Source organism: Melanaphis sacchari, unplaced genomic scaffold (assembly GCF_002803265.2).
Source record: "Melanaphis sacchari strain LSU unplaced genomic scaffold, SCAv2.0 Contig20_pilon_pilon, whole genome shotgun sequence".
Taxonomy (NCBI): domain Eukaryota; kingdom Metazoa; phylum Arthropoda; class Insecta; order Hemiptera; family Aphididae; genus Melanaphis; species Melanaphis sacchari.
The window spans coordinates 6,278,231-6,306,204 of record NW_020271042.1 but is presented as its reverse complement, the minus strand read 5'-3'; the positions used below and the strand labels follow the sequence as shown (position 1 = coordinate 6,306,204).

The 27,974-nt window shown below is 24.8% G+C and overlaps 1 protein-coding gene across 1 annotated transcript; it reads left to right on the top strand.

Annotated features, from left to right (window-relative positions):
* Positions 1-25: 25 nt before the first annotated feature.
* Positions 26-25,387, top strand: LOC112593676. The gene is made up of 5 exons (XM_025338182.1): positions 26-461; positions 14,606-14,657; positions 22,742-22,877; positions 22,939-23,092; positions 24,789-25,387. Exons 1-5 carry the CDS (start codon positions 159-161, stop codon positions 24,885-24,887), a joined length of 744 nt encoding a protein of 247 aa, XP_025193967.1. The 5' UTR covers positions 26-158; the 3' UTR covers positions 24,888-25,387.
* Positions 25,388-27,974: the final 2,587 nt, after the last annotated feature.

Below are 27,974 nucleotides of genomic sequence, written 5' to 3'. Positions count from 1 at the left end.
CTATATCGTGTAACGATCGTGGTCACACTGTCAAAGTTGTCGGTGGCGCGCAGGGATCGCCGCTGTGCTCCGTGGCTGTGTGCCTGTCCCCCGCTTGTCGCTTACTGACTTACTCGTTCGCTCGTGACTCATTGCTGCGGCTGCCGGTTGCGCGCGCGATGTGTGACCGGTTGGCCGCTCTAGACGGGCTCGTACCGCCCGCTGCGATGGCCTGCAGGTCAACGCCGTCGTCCCCGAATGCATATCGGGCCGTTGTTCAACTACAGCAATTGGAGAAGACCGCATCCGTGCCTGACCTGCAACAGAAGAGGTGTCATCGCGGTGATGGACCCGCGACCGATCGCCAAGCAGCCCCGGCGTCCTCGTGTCCAGACTCCAAATCAGACGGCTGTCTGACCGAGACCGGACAACGAGCGCCAGTTACCAGCTTGAGCGGCACTTTTCTCACGCCTCCCTGCAAGGTAAGCCGCGCCTTCATTTCATAATAATATATTTTTGGCGACTGCAGTGGCACGACTAGAATTTCTTAAGGATGCCATCATAATAATATAATATATTAATAATTTTTTTTTATACATCTATGACTTACAGTCTGTCTACAATTAATACAATATTATGCTTTACATAAAGAGTATAATAAAAATTGATTAATTTTTTTTTTTTTTTTAATTTAAATGTATGTACCTATAGAAAAATTTTAATTTCTGTGAAATTTGGAATATTCTAATAATACATACTGTAATAATAATAATATAAAGTACTGTATATCGTATAAGGGAAGTGTCATAATCATCCTTGCAAAGTCCCGGGGTGCCATCATTCTTACCCTCTCACTCTTGTATAGATCACTCCAGTTTGATATAATGATATTATATAATAATAATATCCCCCTCAACAATATCCGTAGATTATTTAATGTTTCACATGCAGTTATACGCTATTAATTTTAATCATATTTAAACGAAAGCAGATATATTATTATGGTTATATATATTATAATGTAATATAATATGTTATATATATATATTATAATACATTATATTTATTATAATGTACTATTGACTATTGTAATCTTGTAGTTTGATTTTCAGGCGTATATAATAAATACGCTGGTTTTTCGATGTTCAAACATTTCAAACTTTTTAAAACTTTTAATTTTTTTTTCGTAAAATTCGATAAATATTATCTGGAAAGATATTATGTTATATCTAATTGATAACTAATTATAATATTTAACTGATAACTGTACATATTTCATAAACATAATGAATGTGTGCGTATGTAAAACAAGGAAAATGTTTATGTGAAATATAAGTAGGTACAGTTGTTAGATGCTTAGAATTTTTTTTGATATACCGCGTTACGCGTTACAATCACTTAAGTTTGAACATTATAGGTATTACCATTGAGTATATATAGTACTATATAATATACTCAATGGTATTACCCATTTTTTCATAGAATAAATCTTATACTTACTAGGTATTTAGATATACAACAAAGATATTCTTTAACTTGTTTATTTATACATATTGTACAAGTCAATATTGTTTCTAAAAATTCTATACATACATTCTATTTTTTTTTAAATTATGTATCTATAACTATTAATAATTGTTTGTATTTACATAATTATATTTATATATAAATACACAATAAAGTATTGTACGTAGTACCTATTTTAAGAACATATGCAATTAACAAAAGTATTACCACCCATCCATTTATTTTTTATAAGTAAAAAAATGTTCTTGCTACTCTCAACAAAATTTCCATTCATATAAATAAGTCAACAAAAATTAATTATTTTAGTATTTATTTAAAATTTTGATGTGACATTAACTATTTACACCCACCTCTTTTAAGAGTATATGCAGTTACATTACTTAGTAACCCATCAGAAGATCAATTCTGTAATTCAGTTGTAACTTATCTAATAATATCGATGAGTATTATCGATGTAGTTTATACCGAGAACCAAAAACCTATAATAATCGTACAAATTATATGGAGTATACTAATGAACTATGAATGACTACAATCTACAATTTTTAAAATTCATTCAAACATTTAAATCATATGAATAAATTTAAAACGTCTGTATAAGTATTTGATATTTGTAGATTTATTTTATATTTAAAAATGTCCAATTATAATTATTTTAAGTTTAATTATGGCAATTAAAGAGGCGAAGGGTGAATATATTTTAACTTATCCCTCATTTTCTCAAATAATAAATAGTGTTTATTTATAATTATTTAGGGTAATTTACAATTGTAATACAAATAATACAACTATCAACAGTAATAAACTAGGGTCTAGGAATGTACTACCATTCTTGTTTACTGCTATAGACTATAATATAGTACCTATAGTATATTATATAGTACACGGTCAAAATATCGTTCGCATGTATCAATTGAGCTTATAAATAAAATCTATTTAAGACTACCTACTAAAGTTATAGTATCGTTATTATATAAGTAAACAATGATTTTATACGATATTTCGAAGGAGGTAATGGCCCCAAACCCTGCTCTGTATAGGCTTTACGTCTGAACGTAATATATAGTACTGAGGTCTGTAACATGGTTGAAATTTCATAACCATATTGTATACAATGAATTATTATAATGATACGAATATAGTATAAAATTATTTATACATATGTATAATGTACCTGCGCACTTTTTTAAAACTGTATATTATTATATTAACAGTTAGTATATGTATATACTATATATAGGTACTGTATATTTAGAATATACTCTAACAACTAATGTCTCGGACACACGTATACCCAATTTACAGTACATATTATATAGAATATAAATATATTAAACTTTATTCTTATACCTATGTTGTATGCAAACTATACACGCGAATACCGTATAGGTGCCGACTTAAAATTATTATTATTCGTTATTAATTTAGTTAAGTAATTACCCAATAACTACAAATATTTTAAATATTTCATGGTTATTGGTTATTGTTGGTTATCGTATGGTATATTGACATAGTTTTAGTTATATTTATTTAAACTAAATATTTTTTTTAAATTATAGACATATTTATGATATTGGCATTCAGCAATAACTCGAACATTCTCTTTACAGGCATTCAAAATTGATTATAATTTTGGTAGAACGAATCATTTTTAACAAAATGTAACGTTCTAGTATAATTGATAAACAGGACAGGAAAAGTTAATGGTTTTATGGTTTATTTTATTATATTGAACAATTTAATTTTTTTTTATTGTATCATCGCCATAATAAAAAGGTTAAGAACCACTGAATTATACTATGATGTGCAGAATATGTTTACATAAATATTTGATGAAAGTTTCAAATACCAATCTATGATTATTTGTAATGGAATTACATAAAAAAACAAAATTTTTTTTATCAAAAATTTCTTAACATTTTTGTTCGTTTTATTGATTATTTTTAAAATACGGGAAATCCCAAACTACTTTTATGTATCGAAAATATTATAGTTTTTAGATTTCTTAGTGAAATATTAATTTTAAGAAGGTAAATTACTATTGAAAAACTCTTAATTTTGTTAGTACTAAAATATAGAATAGATAGTCCGATAGTCCATACCTCAATATTTTTCAATTAGTAAAATTATTTCAATTTAATACTGTGATATGTATTATTAACAATTTGTATGTTTCTTTGTTGATATTAATTAGATTCAAATTATACTGACCAAAGTGTTTTGTACAGAATGTATATTGCTCGAGTATTTTCTTACTATTCCAGTATGGGAAATTTTGAGTTTTAAATTTACAACTTTTACATTGCTCAATTTCAATTATAATATTTGTTGAAAGATCTTATTATATTTTGAATTATATTAATTTAATATAATTAAGTATGCATTTATATATAGCATTATTATACTAATTAAATACCAATAATACAGTAAATGCAATATTTTTAGGAAAAATGATATCAATTTTCTATATACTAATACTATAATAATTATTGACTTTAATATCTATATTAAAAACATATCATAAAATATACTTAGTGATAAGGCTGATAGGGCCATCTTCGCTCAAAATGTTTTTTATATACAATGATATATTATTGAATTCAAATTTAACACACTCATAATAGTGACAGTAGTAACACAATCGACACCTAATATAAAGCAGCATGGTACTTACTTGCGTACCTATTATTTTAAATATTAATGGGAATTTTTTACTTTTTAAGTACAAACTAAATTCAGTTTTCTACTAGAAAGTAGAAACCACTCTCAGTTGAAAATCTAAATATTTTTCTGTTGTATAAAAAGTATTTAATGCAAACACATAAACGAATGACACACATCATTGTAAAATCAATACATTCGTCGTTCCACTCAGAATCTAAAATATACTGAGTAAAATTTAAATTAAATTATAAATTAACTAAATGTAAAATGTATAAGCTAAAACGAAACCCTTGAACGACTTGAATTACAGGTATTTTATTATTAGATTATTTTTATAGTCGTGTACTGGTGGTTTAGTTCAGACAAAGGCATAAAAAACATGACAAACACCAAATACATTATAAATGTCATACCAAAATGATCTTGTTTAAAATAATTTTAATGCTTTCAAGTATAATGTTTGTATAATTGGTTTTATATTTAAAAAGTATTAGTTATCTTGTATTTCCTTTGTCAAATAATATAATCTTGGACTTAGGTTTAATTATGTAGTGGCATAATTATTTTTATGCAGCATTTAATTGAAAAATTCAATAATATAATATTAAAATCAAGCTTTGTATGATATTATGTAAAGAATATTATTTTTAAAATGGCTTGAAATACATTTTTTTATATAAATATGAATTCTTTTTTGTATGTGATTTATAAAATTATTTATTAAAATGAGATTGTAATGATTCACAATTATGTTTTACTCTATTTATGTATAATTAAAACTTTTAATTTAAAAGCTATATCAAACATTAATTTATAAAGAAAATAGTTTTGGCGGAAATGATAATCAAACTATTTTAATATTAAAAGAAAATGAATATAATTTTCTTGATGACTTCACTTCGATTAATAATTGCCTTTTTACTATTGTTATTATTCATTGGGATCTCTATTGCAACTGCAAATATACTAATACTATTTACAATTAATAAGTTTATTGCTATAAACTTAGTTTTTAGTGTAATGTTTCATTTTTAATAAGGTGTTTTTAAAGTGATTATCAAAATAATATAAATTTTTCAGTTAAGTATGTATTTAGCATTATTTAGCATATTTGACACTTTGTCACTGAAGGGTTATACATATATTTTTTATTATTTATATAGTACAAAATATTTTTTTAAATTTAAAATGTACAATGATCATAATCAGAATAACTCATAAATTTTAAATCAAATTTAAGTTAAACTTTAAAATAATTATTAATAAATTACATTCGTATAGTCTCAATTAAATATTTATTAATATCAATGTTTGATAACTTCTATCAATATTTGAATTTGAATTTAAATATTATGATTTATATCGTTTATAATGTATATTCTATAAAACTTCTTTTTTATTATCTTTATTAATTATATTTTATAAACTATGTGTTATGTAAAAATTAGTGCAATTATGTCTATTAAGTATACTAAGTACTAATCATAAACGTTTTGCCTTAAACTAATGTATCCATAAATTATATTTAAAAATTCTAAATAAAAACACTCCTATAATTATTAATTGTTATACAATTATGTGTGTTTTTCTTATGAGTCTAATTTCAAAGTAAAAATTAATTTATTTTTAACTTTCAAAGAATAGCATCTAATAGCAAATTTTATCTCTTATTTTAATTGGAGAAAAAGTATAATATTTTCAGTAATTTTAAAAACTAAAAAATTTTTTATGAAATTATACAAAATGTGTATGTAATAACTATGATAGCAGATCAATGAATGTATTGATTTTATTATGGGGTGTTTTTTTTTTTTGTAATTGAATATACTATAAGTTGTCGATATAAAATGCTTCGATTTTCAAAAATGATAGTAGTTTCTTTAAAAAGGTTAGTCTAGACAGTCTAGTACTTGTTTTTTATAGTAGGGATAAACAGACAAAAAATTAAAGGGAAAAGAAATTTTTACGTAAATTAAATTTTCATATTTTGATGTAACTCGAAAACAAATAACCGTAGAAATTTGAAATGATCATCAAATATTTATATTATTATTTTCTAATTTCTTTAAAATTATCGAAATGTTTTGACGATTTTTAAAATGTATGATGTGTAAAAAACATTTTTTAGTTTTTTTTTTTTTTAATGTCAAGTAAGATTTCTTAAGTAGAATTGCTTGAAAATTAAATACAAGATTCACAAAATATATTCTTAAATCTGTACAAAAATATTAAAAATACAAAGGCATAATTTTTTTTTATATATAAATTTGTAGTTAGAGTTTTGACAAAGTCCATTAAAATGCATGACAACTTTTCATGTTGTATCTAATTTTTAAAAATTTAATATAACATTTCTCATAAGTATTTCAAATTGGAACCGCATAAAATCTAAAAAATATATTATGTCAATTATTTTTAAATTACAACTTACTTATTTAAAAAATAAATAACGTATTACGTAATGTCAATTATTTTTTTGTAATTTAATACGAGAACTTAAACTTTTATATATTTTATATTATTATGAATTTCACTATACGAAATAACATTTTTGGTTTATTTTAAAATATTTTATATTAATAGGTATTCTATATGAATCTATTTTTAGATTTTCAGAATAATTTAATATTGATAATATAGTAATTACAATATTTTTGGACAAAATTATGTTAACCTACTATTATAGTGTTTAAAGTAAAATAATCAAAAAAACATTATTACTTGATGATACAGACTGATTGACACTTTCACTCAGAATTGTTTTTCGTACACCTGACACCTTATGTAGATACCATATAAAGTGTTACTCACTCACCTACTTTTTTTTTGAAAATAACTGTAGACTTAATATTATCATTACACATTTAAATTTTTTAAATTGTTTATTTATTAAGATAATTATTATGTCATTCGAATTTTTTTATTTTATAATTTGATTTATATTGATGAAATTTAATTTCTTAAGTAAAAAGCTTTAGGAAATGTAATACAATTAAAAGTTCATAAAGCATTAAATAAATATCATATGCATTTATTGTTTATAAGTTCGAAGTTCAATTTTTTAAACAATTCATCATAATCACGTTAATTTTCTGATTGTTTTATGGTTGAACATAAATGTTTCAAAAAATGCCACACCCAAATAGGCCAAATATATTATTTTGATTCCGTCTAATAAAGGTACATTATAACAAATTTGTTTTCAGAAATTCTAATTTTGTGTAGTAACTTTTAATAATAGTGTGAAAATTAACCTATAGTAAAACTTAAAATTTCTAACATTATTTGTGTTTTAATTGGGTTCATACGATATTTTAATTTTTTAATTGTAATATTTCACGTATGCATTACTTGCTTACAAATTAATACATTGTAAAATCACAGATAATATTTTTACCCTTCAGTTTTATTATATTTATATAGGTAAATTTTAACATAATTATTAAAGGTTATTGTACAAAATCAGAATTGTTTAAAACAAATTTGCTATATTGTAGTTTATAAGATATGCAACTATAGTGTGGGCGTCCTATTAATATTAAATCGTTACGATTTATTTTCAAATAATGTTTCTACGTATTCATTCATTCAAAAAATTACTGAGTAGAAATTGCAATTTGTTTTAAGATAGGTATAAATAATTATTATTGAATTTAAATGTAACACTTCTAATATGTCAATGTCTATTAACATATTACTAAATAACATCTATCAATTTACATATATTTCGAATTATTACAATTATCAATATCAATAAATCGGTTAAAAATTGTCTTCACGACTTGTTACAGGTATACGTTAGATATACCAGTCATTAATACTTCACTTGTGTGAAGATTAATCATAATGTATATGTAAAAATATGGGTTTGAAATTCATTGAATTTGTATAAAATTCTTTTATGATTCAAAAACCGTCCCTTTAGGTACAAACGAAACGGATTCAAATAAGTTTGCATTTTTGTTGAGGAACGAAAATGACTTTAAAGTCTGTTCTAAAATAGTAATTACAGTAAAAGAGTATAATATAAAAATTATGGAAAAAAAATAAAATGTATATTATCCTTAGTGACAATGTGACGTTATGGAATACCTATATTAAATAAACGGTTTATCATCTCCATCATTCATCTTTAAATTTTAATAATAATAATCCAACAGTAATTTTACCCTGTGGGTAGAAGTGAGTAGTGATATAGCACTTAGTGTTTCAATTATAAAGTTCGCATGCACAGTAGGTATTATTTTCGTCTCAAATTAACGTAATCTTGACTCGCCGCCGCTGTCGTCCGCACAGCTTGATCGAATGCACGCTCGGTACTGTCAAGGTTAAAGCCGTCGGTGAGTGCCGAACGGTGTGAGAATTTGGCGAAAAGGGATGACTGACACATATATTAATATAATTTCGTATACAAACGAAAGCGTGGGCGGGCGGTACCGCGTTTACTGGGCACACCACTCGCAGTCCCTTTCAAGGTCGCCCCCACCGGATGGTCTCCCGCCGGTGCCGAACGCTCAACAACAACGCACGGATATCGTCGCAGTTTCCCGCAAACGGTCGGCAGATGGCACAGTGATCGTTCAAGTTTCGAATCGTTCGGTCGTGTACCGCCGTCCTGCTTGCTCTCCCGTTCTCCATTCAGCGTCTCAGTCGTCGATATTCTCGTACACTTCCTTCTAAGTGTGTTGCATCCGTTGACGGTACGCATTGAGCTATTTAGTCACCCAAGACCTTTGCTGTATCGACGTTCTGGTCGTTTAATAATATCCTAACGCCGCCGGTACTCACCTACCCCTTAGGCCAGGAGAAAACTGCGGCGAATATAACCAACCACCCGAACCAACCACCGACGTAATATTATTGTTGTTATTGTTGTTATTATCCACGGACCAGTGTGCACAAACCGGTTTACACTCGTTTAATAACAGAATTCCACGACATACACCGCTCGCTACAGTTTGGGGAGCAGGTGTAAATCACAACTATTCGTGAGTAAACATTATAAAATATATAATACGTCTATATACTAAATTGATTTCATGATATATTTTTAAGACTTATCATGCATCAAATATGTTATCTAGCACCTAATATTGTTACTATGAGACGTTAAAAATATTTCAAAAACTGTTACGACAACCGATTTAATGTCTTGTAGATTATGATATAGCACATAGACGAATAAATAGTTAATACAATACCTTATCCGTCTGTTAGATCTTCAAACCTATACCGCGCAGAAACGAGTGATTAGAAAAACCCCATGTCCTTATGTAGTGGTGTTATGCCATGAAAATAATCATTCTGTAGTGTCTTAAAATACATTTATTTATAATCTAAATTCCTTGAATTCTATACATCCATAGTTCTGTTGTAGAGTAATTATTTCAAAGATTTTTTTTTATCTCAAACGTGAGTATTATTGTTTGTCATGATGTCGTGTACCTCTACCCACACGTATATTATTGTTTATTAGAATATTTTAAAATGTATATTATTTAATTGTTTATAATCAAAACGACTAATGGGTGTTAATTGTTTTTACAACGTTGGCGGTTCATGGTGACAAGGTTAGTGGAAATAAAATAGGTATCTCTAAATGGGTCTTTCTTTACTGCTTTATAAAAAATAACAAGTGTGCCTACCCATTTCTTGTTGTTAAAAATTTTAATAACACATTTTTAAATATTACAATATGTAAAAACAGGTATCAACCTTTTCATTTTCGACCTTTTAGAAAATTATTTGTTCCTTAAGTATTTTTTACGTTCCTACGACAGTACCTACTACCTACACTAAATTATTGCAGACAATTATGTGCCCTTTACTCTATACGATGTATAATAATATAGACTTCTTACACCATATTAACCTTTTTTTAATTGACCGACGATAATCATTATTATCACCCTAGAAGTAAAGTGTATGAAAATATTTTATCGTTTCAGCACGTGTATGATTCAAATTATTAATGTTATTTGTTGTATAATATTTAGGGAGAATGGTATTATGTCGCAGTGATTGTTGGATAAGTTTTTTAATCTTTCGGATATTAATGCATTTTATCTGCTTGTCTCTAGAACAATAATTATGTATCATAATATATTATATTGCAATAGCTTGTTGGCTTTATACTGTTCAAGTGATGTTTACTTATGTTGAAAACATGTGGGTGTGACTTCGATAATGCAGAGCAACCTTGGAAAACTTAAAATTGCATCGTAATAATAATTATAGGAAACACATTTTAAAACGTATTTGCCTAGGAGAGTAGCTCACGCGGTATCCCACGTACGAACTAAATTATCATTCTTGTAAACACTAAAAATTCAATTTAAATTTATTTATTTTATTATTAAATTAATTTTCTTTCATTAAGCATTATAAATTAATATTTTATTTATAATTACAACGTATTAGGTTTACAGTAAAGGTAAGTTTTTTGCATTTTTATGGTGAATTTGTCATTCTATAAAGCTATATTGTTCATATTCTGTAAAACCATTAATAATGATTTTTGTGTTGGAGTATTTTGTTTTTATTTAGGTATTTTTAATGTAAAATATTAATATTATAGGTATGCATATATTTTAAATACCGATGTTAAAAATATTAGTTTCTATTTTTGCTGTAATCATTTTAATTTAATTTTAGATATTGACACAAAAAAAAAATAAATAAATACATAAGTATACGAGAAAAAGTATCTGATAAAACGTGTTTTTAAAATTTAATTAAGTAGGTGTCTACACTCTATAGTCTAAACTGTATAGTAGATACTTTATAATTTTGATTTTAGAAATCTCAATTATTAACTATAAAAAATATAAACTTTAATTTGTATTCATTAAAGATTTAATGTTATTAGTTTATTATATTTGTCACTTCGTTGAATCTATAAATGTATATTGTATCTAAAAATTCGAAATTATTTTTATTAATATTATTTTGACAAGTATTGAAGTATACATAATATTTAATATCACCTTCAAAATTATTTATTATTTTTTTTCAAATACCTAAGTTAAATATTATGTATCTATAATGAATGGTAAGCAAAACTGTTTAACTTCATCATAAACATTTTTGATTGTGTTATCAATCGGATAGAACTAATTTTTATACATAATGAAATTGAACACATTTTTACTATTCTTTCAACATATGGATCTCCTCCATTAATAAATTTTATACTACCTAATACTATGAGTTGATGTGTGAACATTATTATAAATTGACTATTAAGTATTTAATGGAAGCTTTCTGTGCTGTTAAGTATTTTTTTATTGTATAAATTAATTTTGTACATTACAATATTATATAATTTGTAAAATTTGGCTACATGAAACATCGCAAAAAAAATATAGTTAATTAAACGTATAGAATTGTGTTATGGAAAAGGTATTGCTTATAGTTACCGTACCGCAATCGTATTCTACACCAAATAATAATTGTGGTTGTATACTTGGTATATCAGCTGTATTATATAATATTGTTTAACGGACAAGAAAAAAATTAGTGTCATCTAACTATTTTTTTAAGGATAAATAATATAGTTACATGTTTAGAAGAACATTGTGAGATTGTAAGTGATTATATTATGTATAAACGATTGTTATCTAATCTTCGTGAGTAGTAAATATTTCGCTGCATATGCACGAATATATCTATTATATTATTATTACAATTTTAATATCCGGTTTTTCTCCCCTACTGCATTACTTTTACTTTTGTTATTAAACTTATCACTACAGGCAACGGATGTTATGGTTTTTTCCCCCTTCATCACGTGTGATTTTGTTTAGAACTAGATACGTATAAAAAACTGTGATCTGTAATGAAACGGGTTTTAGACAATAAAAAATGTTAAGTCTTGCATACATGGAGTTTGCCCCTCTTCTATTTTTTCTTTTTTTTTATTCATTATTTATAATTTAATCATTTGCCCTGCCTGAATGGTTCCGCGTTAAAACCCAGATGGACCGGTAGGTACTATCAAATAATGTTTAACTGACAACTTTCAAATTTTTATTTTTAAATTCAACTATTATTTTATATCTTTAAAATTACTTAATCACTAGGTATCACACAATTTAATATCTACAATAAAACATTAAATTTAATAAAGCCATTTGCCAGTATAGAATTATAATATGTATTATTATTTTATTACCTAAATAGCTATAATGTGTATTAACGCACAAGTCTTATTTTAATAACACATCATATACTCATTTAGATACGTGTTTTAATCACCTGTTACAATAATCTTACCAAATGTATCTATTAAGAATTTTCTGTTTATTATTATTGCTTATAACATTTGGAAAATCGTATACATATGTTTATGAATAATGTAAGCATATAATTAATACTTAGAGATGACAATTTATTAGGAAGCAATGGCTTTTCAGAATTTATTTTTTATATTTATGAAAAAAAATTAGCCATTTATTAACAAAATAAAAATCATCTTCAAAAAATATAAACTTATTTTCATGATTAATATTTGCTATTTGTTTACTAAATTGATAATATTAATTATTATACTCTTCTAATTAAACAATTTTTACAAAACCTTTTTATTATGAGCTATAAAATTATTTAAAACGGCTAAATTGAATATTTTATTATTTATTTATTACTTTATTTTATAGACAAGCCTGTAAGTAAATAAATGACGATTCCATATAAAATAATGTACATTTATTTTATTAATTTATGAGTTATATTCTCATAAGAACTGACAAGATAACAAAATTATCTCATTAAAAACATTATAATGATAAAATTCCAAATTAATACACAATTTATAGATTTATGTTATTTAATTTACGGTTTTTTATTGTTATGAATAATTAGTCAAATACCAATAAAAAATTAAATATCATAATAATTGCTTTTTTTCTTGGAAAGCAATTATCTGCAGTAGGTACATTTAAGAGATTATAATACAAATATATAAACATGTACAGACGTCGATATCGTTTATATAATTAATATAATTATATACATTTGTATGAAGTAATACTGATTGCCAATGTTATGACATTGGTCACACTTGAAATCTAACAGATTTCAGTAACAGTAGAAATATTTAAATACATAAAATGTATTCTATTATATTTTAAAGGACTTGAGTTGCAAAGGTATTGAACACTACGTTTTATAAGTTAAAAATTATGAGAGTTTATGACTAAACTATATTAATAAATATAATACCCCTTGACTGGAACTTTCCATTTCTGTTCTTTAAAATATCATTAAAACGCACACTAAAATATTTCCAACCATTCGTAAACGACACCTTTCTTGAATCCTGATTCTTGATTATATTCCTTGAAATAAATCCCATCTCCACGAAAAAATAAATAATAATTAATCCCCTGATTTTATTCAGTAGACAATTTAACCATACATATTTATTTTTACCATGATGCTTATAAACTTAAATTTAAATGCTATCGTTTAAAGTAACTTACAGACTATATTATTTGATAAAATAAAAAAAAAAATACTTATTAGTTATTACTTTAAAATTTGTATTTATCTAAATAAAATTATACACCACGTTTCTTGGTTATATTCTTTTTATGATTTCAAAAATCAACTATTATCAATACATTCGTGGCAGTTACTAATTAGTAATTAGTAAAACAATAACCATTATAGTTAACTAATATCTAAAAAGGATATAAACGTCATATTCTTTCGAAAATTCTTAGATTTGTCATAAAAAAATTATTCCAAATAATTTATCTTGACAACTTTAAAATATATGTTTTATAATGATGATAAAAAAAATTAAAAAATTTTCATTTCAAGTTATAATTACTAAAACTAAGGAAAATATTAAAATACAGAAGGTGTTGTAGAACGGTCACCACATATCTACACTATGGTTACGTTATTGTTAAATATTATTTATAATTTATAGCTTGTAAAAGTATAAAATTTATATTCACTATTTTCATAAAAATAAAAACTGTTTACGTAAAATATATTAAATATTTATAATGTGAAACACCGAAATAAGCTAATAGAGGTGTAGCTTGAATTTAACATATTATATTTACTGTATGGTAAACTTATTACCCTATTAATTAATGAGTATTAACATTTTATAGATAATAAATAACTTTATCATTTATTACCTATCCAAAACCACAGAGATCAACAAATATCTCATTTAAAAATAAAAATAGGTTATGTTTATTTTCATAATATCTTGTATTATATAGATGGTTGCTACTGAAATATCAAACTAAATTATTATATTAAATCAAAACTTTTATTAATTAATTTTAGTTAACTTATAAAATTAAATATATAAAAAAATTTTAGAAACGCTTAAAATTTTATGAATTCAATTAATCCATATTGGGTATGTTTTAATCTAAACTAAGTGAGTTTTTAATGGATATTTTTTTTTCAGACAGATAACAAGAGTCTCGATGGGCAAAAACATCAACTCAATCAATTAAATAGTAAGTAAACAACGACTATTGTTATAAATAAATTGTCTAAGTAAAATTATTATAGCTCAATAGAAAAAAATTTGAAAAATCGGTTTGCTGTTAAGTAGTTTTCGATTTCGCTTTATTACTCAATGATTAGTTACTAATGAATGTGATGAATTTAAATTCAATGAAGATTTATTTATACAAAAATCGATCCTGATCGAACGAGATTAATAAAGTTTGTTCAAAAATTTTATTATTTTTTAAGAACAAAATTATTTGTCAATTTTTTTACTTTTGATGAATTATTTTTTTTTTTTCAAACGCTTATAAAACAATAAATATTGTGATTATGTATTTTTGGTTTTTTTTTCTTGCTGTGAGAATAACTTATGATAACAATTGTTCAAGCTATCTGACTTAAAATATTCAAAACTTAAATACATTTATCACTTCGTTCAAAATCCAAAATTGCAATTTAAATTTTTTTAAATCCTAACTAAAGAAATCTTAATGTAAATTATTGGCTTAAATACAGTGTTATATAGTATAATTTATAATGTCTAAATAATTTTGAGAGGGAGATGGAAAAATGGATTCATTTGATTTGGTTATATACTTATATCGAACATTTTCGTTCGGAATCTGACTGTCATATAATTACTATCTTTTATTTTTTATTTATGTTTTGTCTAATATCACTTAATATGAATTTATTTTCAAAAGAAAATTGTGATAAATAAGCATGTAAAATATTGCGGTAGGATAAATAGATTATGAAATTGTATTACACTCCTCTAATTCATATACTATTTTGACGAATATAAAATTGCGACAATTAATTACAAATTTATTTTATAATTATAAGTGATTGAAAAATAAATAAATAGTACAAATAAAATATATTTCTTTTTGTATATTGAATACAAGAACCGCAACAGGTTATTGAATCAATAAATAAAAAATATTTTATTATTCTACTGTGTTATAAACTTATAACCTATCGAAATAATTCATTATAGGTATTACTTGCTAACTCCTGCAATGTTTTGTTATTAACCGCCTAATTACTTTATACTACACTGTATACGTATAGTGTATTTGGTTACATTCGCATAAAGATTATATATATATTTTCATAAACGTCCTACGTCTATATTTTATACTTTATAGTATATATTTATTAAAACTATTCAATTCATTTTCGTTATAGCTATGAATAATGTTTATATTATCATACCCTATTTATTTTAGTTATAATATTTAAAAAAATGTCTGGAATTTAGAATAATAATTATTGATAGTTATCTACATATACAGTGTGTAGTAGTTAAAAATGTAATCTGATTAATCTCAAAGTAAATTATATTTATATTTAAGTGTTCACACACTTATTGTAAACACAAATTTAAATTTAACAATATAGTTTAATTACTGAACTTTTGTATAAACTTTAATTCATGACAGTAGCCAACTTTGATATTTTTTAATAAATAAATTATGATTTATGACACCATCATATTAAACTAGCGCTAATAATATGACATAATTACTTATTTTTTATATAGTTACAATTTTATCTCGGAGTATGTTTATAGTTTTGTTTTTACAAGTAGTACGTATTACGATAAGTCGCGTCGATTTCGTTATAAATTATTTTTTCATAATATAATATTATATACTTCTAATTTATAGTGATATAATATAGTAATAATATAATACTAAAATAATAACTTTTAACACCGCTTTTATTGTCGTATTTAACAAACTTTTTAACATTTTTTTTTAAATTTATAATTGTATAAATAAATATAAATAATACCTATAAAACGAGTATGTAAGTCTAAATTAATTAGCAACTAAAGTCGAGGGTTATTTTAAAAATACATTAAAATTAAAGTATAATAATTATTGTTGTTCTATGATTCATTTGATAATAATTTATTTTTCCTTCTTGGTTTACAAATAATGTCTAAAATATATTTAATGACACATGTCATTTCTTAAATGTTAATATAAAAGACTAAAACAATAAAAACCTTCACAAAAAATCTCAATCATGTTTATTTGTTTAAATGTTAATAGTTCGTTATATAAAATAATCGTGATCTAAGTGAAAGACTTTCCAATCGACTTTTTTATATACAAACGTTGAAACGTGAGTTATGCATAAAGTCTACTCCGTTTGCTCGCCGGGGTGAATGAATGCGTTTCAGTTTCTAGTACATTTTTTTTTGCTGATATACAATGAGTAGTTTCTTTTTGTTCATTAATACAATTTAATAGATGAATGGGATCGTTATAATATTATAATATGTTATACAGTGTGCCAATCGATTTAGTTTCCGGTTCTCTGTGTAATTCATCGGTAAATCATAAACGGAATCTATTTGTTGCGCCGATTTATTTCGATATGCATATATATATATAATTTACATTATAGGCACGTTATACCATATACATATAGAATGGACGTGCCGAACAATGAAAAATCTACAATATATACAATAATGTAAACACGTTATCTTTGACACTAGGACGGCGATTGTAGGTCACTCGGACGATCGTGACCGACTTGTGCCCGTGCCACTATAATCATATTGTACCCGACAGCGTACGCAATCGAACAAACGTTTATTTCATAAAAAAATAAAAGATTCCGCCGCGCCGCCCGGTGTGGTGTAGTGTTGCGTTGCGTATCGCAGTAAGTAGCGATTGTGGCGTATTATTAATGTGTAGTGCCATTGCAAATAGAATATCAACACGTGAGAATCGCACGTACGCGTTTAAAACAATAACCGAGACGAATGATCCGATCGATTGGGTTGACGAGCGTACAGTGTATTCGTGAGAAAACTTCCTGTATGGTATTTTGCGTTCGAAAGGTATATACTAACACGTAGTTAGTAGTTACCCATGTATTAATTGGATTTCAGAAGAACGAGTTTCTTGACCTCGCGCGTTTTGACCCATCGTCATAGGTCGTTCCAAGGCCAGGGGATGTCAACTTATAGTGGCGGTTATTACGCGTATTCCCTTTTGCAGAAGACTAGTTTTTTACGATAATATATTTTATATTAAATCTGCAATATTGTATTATTTTGTGTGGTGTGTTCACTACTCTCTCATATCGGCGTAAAAGTTTTTTTTTTTTTTGGCCAGAAACACATGAGTGAAATTTATGTATATTCAAAAAGTATATTAATTGTAAATATGCATAACGGAATTGATAATTTTTTCGTGTATCTTGACTTTTGAGTCTGGTAGAATGAATTCCGATAAATTGTTGTCGACAATTCCATTTATAGGTATAGTTTTATTATCCACTATCAAATAATAATATTAAAAATAATAACAATAATTAATAACATAATAACAATAAAATTGCTATTTTTTCCAACTTTTCGTACTATATGCACAGTTTTACAGCTACCTTGTATTCATGTACCACCTTATCAATATTTCATCGGACATATTATGATCCGGAAAAATACCCTTTAAAGTTCAATTTTCTTCGAACAGATCGAGTACAGTAAAACTTATTTACTTGTACAGGTACAATTCATCTAAGTGATTACAGTATTATTATTATTTTTTAATTATAAGGAATGATATGTTATGATTTATTCTTTGATTACATATTATATTTTGTATGTTTATACAATTTATTTCATCGTTATTTATATACTCATTCATATTATGAATGTATTTATACACTTTTATTATAAAGGTTAGATTTGAAAAGATAATAATAGATGCTGATACGGCTGTCGTATTTTATAAATACAAAGGTTAGAATTTTATTTGAGATATCAAATTTAAACATATTTGAAATTAATAATTAATAATTAAAATATACTTACATTTAAGAAGTGTAAATGTTAGACTGAAAAAAAATTATAATTGGGGCATAGGGTTAATTAATACTAACAATATAAAATGTATGTTATTAGCATTATACTAATATATATCTACGCTTAATATGAGGTAAAAATTAAAATTACCGAATTTTAAAAAGAAATAATCAATAATTATTATTGATTATATTATGTATATAACATCTTTTAATAATTACTTTAATGACTTAAATAACTGTTAACTGTAATACCCTATTATAATTTCCACTCGTATTGCAGAAGTGCTTATTTTATATTTTTATTCTTGAAAGAGGAGTGGCCGCATAGTTTAAACCGTTATTATTTTTTCGTGTCGCGACTGTCTATATAAATTTCAAACCTTACATCTTAGCCTAGAAAACCGAAAATCTTGAATGTTGTTTAGTATTTGTATCCTATTTTATTTATACACACACACACACACACACGCATAATAACATTAGTATAGAATATAGATATATACACATAAATACATAATAAACATATAGGTAATTCTTATACACTCAGAAGTTTATATGATTATATGAAATAATAGTACGTATTTTGTACATTATATGCTATCCTGATAAAAATGCTGCAAAATATTTTCATCATTTCCTAAAGTGACAGTCTTAAGTACATGTATAGATCGATCAAACAGCAACAAGTAGTGCACGTTGAAGCCGATGACGGTATCAACCTATATTATTATTTTTCTAACAATAAATTTTCAGAACAACATAAATATGTTTGTGCCACTTAAGTCTTAAATCTTTTAGTGACTACAGAAAGAAAAAATGTGTCATACCGTCACATATTTAATTATTTTATCAACAAACGACTTAAATACCATTTAAAAACGTTCTTTGTTAATTAATATAATATGGTACATATTTGGTAAAATATCTATTCTTTTGATAAATAGAGATACTTGTAATATTTGGTGCGTATTGTGATTTTGATTACTAATTAATGATTAGGATGTAGCAAAACATTTTTAAATCGAAAATTAAAGTTAAAAGATTTTATATTTTATAAGAAATAAAAATTATACCTAATATAATTTTCAATTAAGCCGTATTGTTATTTGCACTAAAACAATTGATTAATATACTAAACTTTAGTCAATTTCAATTCGTTTCAATTAAAATCTCAATATTAAGTACTTCATAAAAAATCTCAATTCCGCGGACTTATCCTCGTGTATTTAAAGTTGTGTTACTGGTCGATTCCCTCATTTACACTGTGTTCTGATCCTGTATTATTCGTGTACTACACATTCGCTATAATTATTTTATAATATTGAATACAGATTGACATTTTTGTTTTAATAAAATAGATTGCATTTAATTTAATTAAATCGATTTTATTATTTTTATTTCTGTAGATCTAGGGTTCTCTGTGAAATTTTATTTATCTTTTTCCTTTCAAGCCTCTCTCTTTACTTCAATATAAGCCTTTTGAATATAAAAAAAATATGTCTCCCTTCAACATAGCATAATGTAGAATGTATTTTATTAACTATTCCATTATAAAAAACAATTGAAACTTGTATGGATCATTATACTTTATATCTTGTATATATAAATAATTTTTACAAATTATTAAAATTAACAACTCACAACACTTGGAAATGTGTTATTTTTAAATGAGCAACAAGTGGGTAATATTATACACTATACTATAATGACTATAGTATTTACTATACCGTATACATTCAACCAATGTTAAACTTTTGTTCACATGTAACTTGTTAAGTTTGGTCAAGTTTGATTTTAATTGTTCACACAAAAAAGTATAGACTTATCATTTACGTTTAATAATTTATTTTATGCCTTCTAAACTTTATCATTAATTAAAAACTACGTATTACCTATTATAATTGATAAAAAGATATCTCTAAGGTCTATCTAAGAAGTATTCAAGTGTATAAATTAAATAAATAATATTAATAGATACATTAAATATATATATATATAATGTTTAATGCATATCAAATATATCAGTGACCGTAATTATCGATTTTGCTTTTTTTAAGGGAGGCTGATTATTTCTTGTATAAAAAAGGCTTACTAGAATCCCTCATAAGTTTGATATGCTGATGTTATAACCATATTTTCAATTTTTTCAGAAATGTCCATACAAATTACAATTTTAATACATATAGTTAGTCTAACGTAATATGTTCACAGAACACTGAAAGCATTTTTAAATTTTAGTGACATTTTTAGGAGGATTGCTACCTCCTTATTACTTTGTGGCTATGACACTGAAATATATTAACATAACCAGCGTCATATTTTGATAAATCTCATATTGTTTAATGGTCTTATATATAATATTATATTACAATTATATAAATTACGTCTCACTTATTTTTTAATAATTACTAATGATTGATGAGTAATGAGTTCCTATATATATATAACTACAAAATATTCTTAATTTATGAATTATGACATAATAACGTCTAAACTCTATAAATCGTTACATTTTAGGGTTGATAAATTATATTTAGCTATAAAAATAATAATTTGAGTTTAATTGAATTTATTAACTACAGTTACTAAATAATTATTTAAGTTTGTTTTTAAATATAACTAATTGAAAATATAAACGTATATTACTGATAAATTCTATTTTCAATTCGTCCCTATGTCAGTTAATTCTCATACAAAAAATTTACATGTGTTCGTTTTAAATTTATTTTTATTTTTATTATTTAAGTTATTGTTCTTGCCCTTTTTATGATTTCGAACTCCTTTATAAACCAAGAAACGTGTCGATTTTGCCTGTTATGAATCTGGCAAATAATCATTTTACATAAAAGGTCGCGTACTGCTATTGTTAGCTTTTATACAAGAGCCAACTTAAAATAGAGTTCTTATCATTCGTGAACTATAGCAGATCTCAAAATAATAAATTCAAAAAATAAGAACGAAGGACACGAGAATATGAAGTAGCAAGCGTTAGCAAATGTTAAGCACGGAGTGTTTTTTTTACTCCTACAACCGCAATATACTCTAATCAAATCATTAATCGACACAATACTGGATTTTATTATAATAACGCTATATTTTAAATTATCGTTCTATATCAATAAGTTTTATGTTTATAAAAATTGTTTAGATACCTGGTTTGCGTTAGGGAAATTATTTAACTCCATATGGTCTTTGATGTAAGATTAAATATTTAAAATATACTTTGGTTAGAATCTACCTTTTATCTTCTGAGCAGACACAGAAAAATTATTGATTTTATGAGTATATATTTTAGGACAAAAGAAACTAGGTTAATGTGCTATAGAAATATCATAAATCACATCTTTGACACGTAGATTAATTGTTAAATAAACCAACATATTTTACAAAATGTGTTAGTTTTAATGATTTATTAAATCCATTTAAGTTATTGTGAGTTCATTGTAGACTAATTGCGTATATTATTAAAATACTTATGTAAAAATTATGTATTATTAAAAATTTTAAATGAAATTATGATAATTACCATTTAACTGTTTAACATAATATATATTTAATAAGCCTATTGTTGATTTCATAATTTTCAAGAGTAAAGTATTTTTTTACTGTCCATATGTTCTGAAAAAAATAATAACTAGAATATCGTTGTTTACAAAACACATTATTCATCTCATTTTCTAAAACTTAACAAAAGATAAAAAATTAATTTCTGTACATTTGAAAAAAAAATGAGTGATAAGTATATCAAATAGACGTACTTATACTAATAAATTACAACAATAATTTTTATAATTTTTTATATCACATCATATTAAGTACCCATATTATCATCTCAAAATTGTAATTTGCAGTATAAAATATACAAATATATTCAATTTTTAAAATGTATCCTCAAAGATAGTATAAGATGATCTATTAAGTATGATTTATACATTTATACAGTGAATATATTAAAAGCTAAATTTTTTATAATGAGGTTACCTAACGAATAATGTTTTTATTTGTCATAAATCAATATTTACTTGATACTTTATAATAACGTAGAGCTTTAACGGTTTTATTTATCTAAATAGTAAATACTATAAATTTGTTCTGCATACGTTCGGTAGAATTTATTTTTCATACTAAAAGTGTGTGTATTTTTTTATAATTAATAACTATTGTGACAGTTATATTATATAATAATATAAAAACACATTTTGCTGTGTTTTATCTGTTATTAATTATAACCATAACTGTGTGTTGTTTTATTCAGATATGACAATGGCGACTGATTGCACAAGAGACATGCACCAGGATGGACTAATCCTACCACGGAAGCCGGCCAACCCATGCCTGACCTCCGCTGACCATCAAAACCTTCATCGAGAACTCCTATTCAACCAAAAAATGTATATATTTTAGGTGTTTAAAATATTTTGATTTTTTTTATAAGATTTGTTGACATTTTAGCGGAAAAAATGTTCTGGGACAAAAATCAGAACTGCAAAAGGCACTAGAAAAACACAAGCGAACACAAAGTCAAAAGGAGATTGAACAACAAAAAAACTCTTGCCGCACACCATTCGAACGAATGATAGAAGAACGGGCAAAAAAAATTGAAACGGTATTTTAATATTTTATTTTATTTTCAACAAACGAAACCTTTTACATAACTTAATATAATATAATGTGTAAAAATATAATATAACCAATATAAACTATATATATAGTGATTTTTAAAACGACATAAAAATATAAAAATACTTCATATAATTCTTCACACGACGAATGCAATAATTCAATATGTAACATTTAAAACCTTAACTGTTCAATAATAGCAAATAAACTTATCACTTATATTTCAAATATATAATTATAATAACAATGACTGAATTTTATTAGAAGTTTGAGCTTATTTTAGTATTCTAAATTCCTTTCTAATTACGTCTCTATGGGTGTGCTATTACTTAATTTGTATACACAAACTATAAAAAAACTCATAAGCTTAATCACTTCACTTTTAAGTACCATTCAACACTTCAAAAACACGTACATTAATGTGTACCTATATAATACGTTATAATTTTAATTTAAGTACGTTTTAATACATTGATGATAAGTTGAAACATATCGGTATTTGAGTATTAAAATTTAGAACCAACATACCGACTACAAGTAGGTCTGATTATGTATATTATATTTAGGATCTATTATCTATGTATAATATATATTATATATACATATGAAATATTTATTACCAGTTACATACCTGAACCCAATTATAAAATATATGTTTCGATGTTCGATAAACAAATATTTTAAGTATAAACATAAAACTTTTCGTTAGTATTTTAGGTTGGCAATAGAAAATTGATGGTGTCATTTTTGCGTTCATCGGTGCCGAACCGCATAAAAAATAGTGAAAATAAAAGATGCATTCTTATTTCTTATTATTGATGTAAAGATTTTTCAGAATTTTTGATATAGAAAAATCATCGGTTACACAGCCGAATAGCTCTGTTATTTTATATTACATGAATATTATTGAACAAATAAATGGACCCGTAGAAAAATTTCTTGGGAGGGAGGAGTAAATAATATACATAAATGGATGCATAGACATACTTTTTAAGCTATTAGATACACCAAACCACGAGACTCTTAAAAATAATAATAATGATTTGACCCGGGTCACACTGCTTTAGAAATTCGATATACACCACTAAACATCGAGGCTTAACCGCAAATCGTACTATGATTTACCGGCAGTTTGTATTGATTAAGATTTTCTCTCGTGAAAATGTTATTAAAAGGTATCCTAAAATTTCGTAATTTTGGATCGTATTCAGTAAGTCTCTTTTATCCCTTTAAAACTATTAAAACTATTTTTTTTGTTTATAACGAATAACTTGCCATAAAAAAAATTCAGTGGATTTAATTTAATATAACCTGAAAGTTGAAATATTAGCTAATAGTGTTGATCATAGCGGATATAAATATATAATCTTTTCTTGAGGTATTTCAGGGTTTTTCCATCTAGAAAGTTCAATACTTTAACCTCCTCTTTAATGATACTATATGTACATCGTCTACCATGTAAATATATTCCAGCCTCCAAAACAAATTATATTTAATATTTGTTTATGAGCATTTATTAAATGAAGATAAGTCAGTAAAATGTAAAGCATTAAGCAATATTAATCATATAAGTTATATGAATTACTTTCAAAACAAGAATTCAATATTCAAACATTTTAAATAAGTATTTTAAGCTGGAAATATTTGGTGACACTAATATTATGTTTCATTTTGATTTGTAGCAAATGGAAAAAACTGATACAAAAGAAAAAGATGAAGATAAACCAGAATTTTTACAAGTTCATGCTAAACTGCGAGCCAAAATGGCCAAAACAGACTGATGCTAATCACTGCGAAAATATATGTTTCCCAATGATACGGGAATAATAGATTATTATTAAATTAAGTGTTCATTGATTTGTACATTCTATTTTTTTGAGTATATTATATTGAAAATTTTATCATTTGTATAAGTGTATGTGTACAATTATGTAGGACTATTGATTTATAATTATTACGATTAATTGTCATTATAGAAGTGTATAGAAACATTTATATGTATAAAACTATAAAATATTTTGATTATTATTATTATTATTATTACTATATATTATTGTATATTTTTTTTTTTTTAGACCAATTTATGAGTATATTTATTTACTTATTTTTTCTGGCAAATGTATTAACCCAACATTGTACATTGCCAGCAAGTTAGTCAATTTTTAAATTTGGAAAAAATTATTCTAGGGTACATGGAACATTGTTTAAAAAAAGTTTACAACTATAACTTGATGTTAATTTCAAACTAATATCTCGACTAATTAAAAATAATTAAATATTATCCAATTTGTTATTTATTTTAACCACGAATAAAGTTATGTAAAAATTTAAAATGAAAAAAAGTTTACTATATTGTCTTGACTGATGAATGATGATCAATGTATAGAATTGATTTAACTAATTAATATACATAATTTATTTTATGGGTTTTACTCAGCATTACAACTCCATTACATTCAATTGTTTTTAGTTAGAAGTCCAGTAGTCTATTGTATATTAAAATTAATAAAACTATAGATTATATCATGTTGGGATATAAATCATGTTATGTTGAAGTAAATAATGATTATTTTATTTTGCATAATATTTTGAATAAAATGCGTATTATAGCATATTATTTAAATTATAAACATGTTACACGTTTATGTATTTATATGGTATATTTTACTGGGCAGTGGTGACTTTTTTACTAATATATGCACTGTCATATTATACCCATAAATTGTTTTTTAAATTTATAATTATAAGTAAAAAAATCTACCTTTTAATACAAAAATTTCGTTAATTTGTAATTAAAAATATTATTTTATTATACATTTAAAATTAAATCTAAATATTGAAATAAAAAATTATAAAACGATTTACATTTTCAAAAAAATATCTATTCTTTTTTTAAACATTACAATTTAAAATTAAATACTTTACAGTTTGATGAGGCCACATTGTCAAACACAATAATAAATAAATTTCAAATTTTATCTATTGATAGATCTTTAAGAAGTAATTTATTTTGATAACTATAATATAATGTTTGACTCTAATATACAGTTAACAATTAAATATTTAAAAATATGCAAACTAATAAAAAAAAAAACTCGAAATATGCAATTATACATTGAATAAAATTTTGTACTTGGATTTGTAAAGATATAATTCAAATTTTTAGTTGATCAGTGATCTAGAAATGTTTTGGTGTGTTCAGTAAAAACATGCAAATGCATGATGAACTTTAAGGCCCTAATGAGTAATAATTACTAATATTTTACAAATAATTAATGATAAATCCAATTTTATTTTTGTAGTATTTATTTCTAGAGTTAATTTAAAGAATTATTTTTTTTTTATTAATGATTTATATGTAATAATAATTATTATCTTAAAAATGCGAGCAAAATCATCAACATGCAATAGTAGAAAAGCAATGCAAGTGAAAAAATACTTTTTGAAAAAAAAAATTGAAAATCTTAATAGGGATAAGGATGATAAAGTAAAATACTAAATAATGTGATTTATTTTTATTTGGTTAACAACTACATTTTAGTATCAAAAGTAAGTATTCATAATGTTATTGTTTCATCTTTCATGTTAACATATATTTATCATCCTTTATTATAAAATGTTAGGTATGCATTCGTTATTATTTATTTCTAATAATTGATACCAATATCAGTTGTAAAAATATATTATATAATGCCATAATGATGTTAAAAAATAAATCTATGCTTATTACTTATTGTAGGCTGTGTGGTACGCTCATTCTAAATAATCTAAATAAAACTTTGGTAATCAAGTATGTATTCTGTATACACTTGACCAAGCTACTATGTTTTAAATCAATCTAAATAAAATATCCAATGATATGTGCTCATAGTCCATAAATATAATTATAATTTCTATGCACGAAATGCTGACCACACATTGAATAATCTATTCTGAGAAAAAGTACAACAAAATAAAAAGTAAATTAATTTGCAAGAAAAAGATAAAAATTAGTATACAAATTATGTAGATACACTACATAGATTGTAAAATAATTTTAAATAGAAAATGCGTTTTAGCACATAATTGCCTACCTAATATGTTACACGAGTTTATATATCTTTTGAAATAAAACCACTCAAAACAAATAATTTACTATAAATGAACAAGTTAAATAGATTAAATTTATAATAAACTTTTTTAAGTTTTCAAATAAAATTAAAAAATTATCTATACATTTAAAATAAATCTCTAATTTATATTTATTATAAATTACATCTTATTCAAACTTATATGTAAATTGCATGTCTGTAGACTAATTTAATTTTTGAACACTTATTGAAGTATAAATAGGTATTCAATATTCTAATTCTTATTATTTTATAATTGGTATAATAGTATATTGATTTAATCGTGTGACAAATTTCAGTCATTGTATGCCTTTATACGTTTATTATAATATTGATTATTTAGTCTATGATTATACTAATACTATAAAATAATACCTACCTCCTACTCATACGTCGTAACACGCCTTCAACCGAAATGTCTCCTTTACGTATTGAATAAAACATAGGTTAGGTATGTTCCACTTTACGAATCGAACGGAAATAATAATCAAATAAAAAGTAAATAAATTCGTTATTTATTACTAATAAAATTATAGTTTAGCCAATTTTGGTATTAGCAAAATGATTGCGCTCGTCTTAGCTAAAACTTTTATACGTTTTTGATACATACAACGCTATCTAGACGTTAAATGAAACATTGCATCAGGAACACATTTATTACATAGAGTGATCTGAAAAGCTTATTCTTGACTAGCTCTCACGTGTTATGCTCCTAACATAATTGTTAGTATATATAACAGAAAACTACATATGAGATTT

What these genes read in the sequence shown, in the direction of transcription:
- LOC112593676 (XM_025338182.1), top strand. Translation starts at nt 159, where the DNA reads ATGTGTGACCGGTTGGCCGCTCTAGACGGGCTCGTACCGCCCGCTGCG. An exon ending in TCAACTCAATCAATTAAATA is followed by an intron (nt 14,658 to 22,741) that starts GTAAGTAAACAA and finishes TGTTTTATTCAG; the next exon opens with ATATGACAATGGCGACTGAT. An exon ending in GGGCAAAAAAAATTGAAACG is followed by an intron (nt 23,093 to 24,788) that starts GTATTTTAATAT and finishes TTTGATTTGTAG; the next exon opens with CAAATGGAAAAAACTGATAC.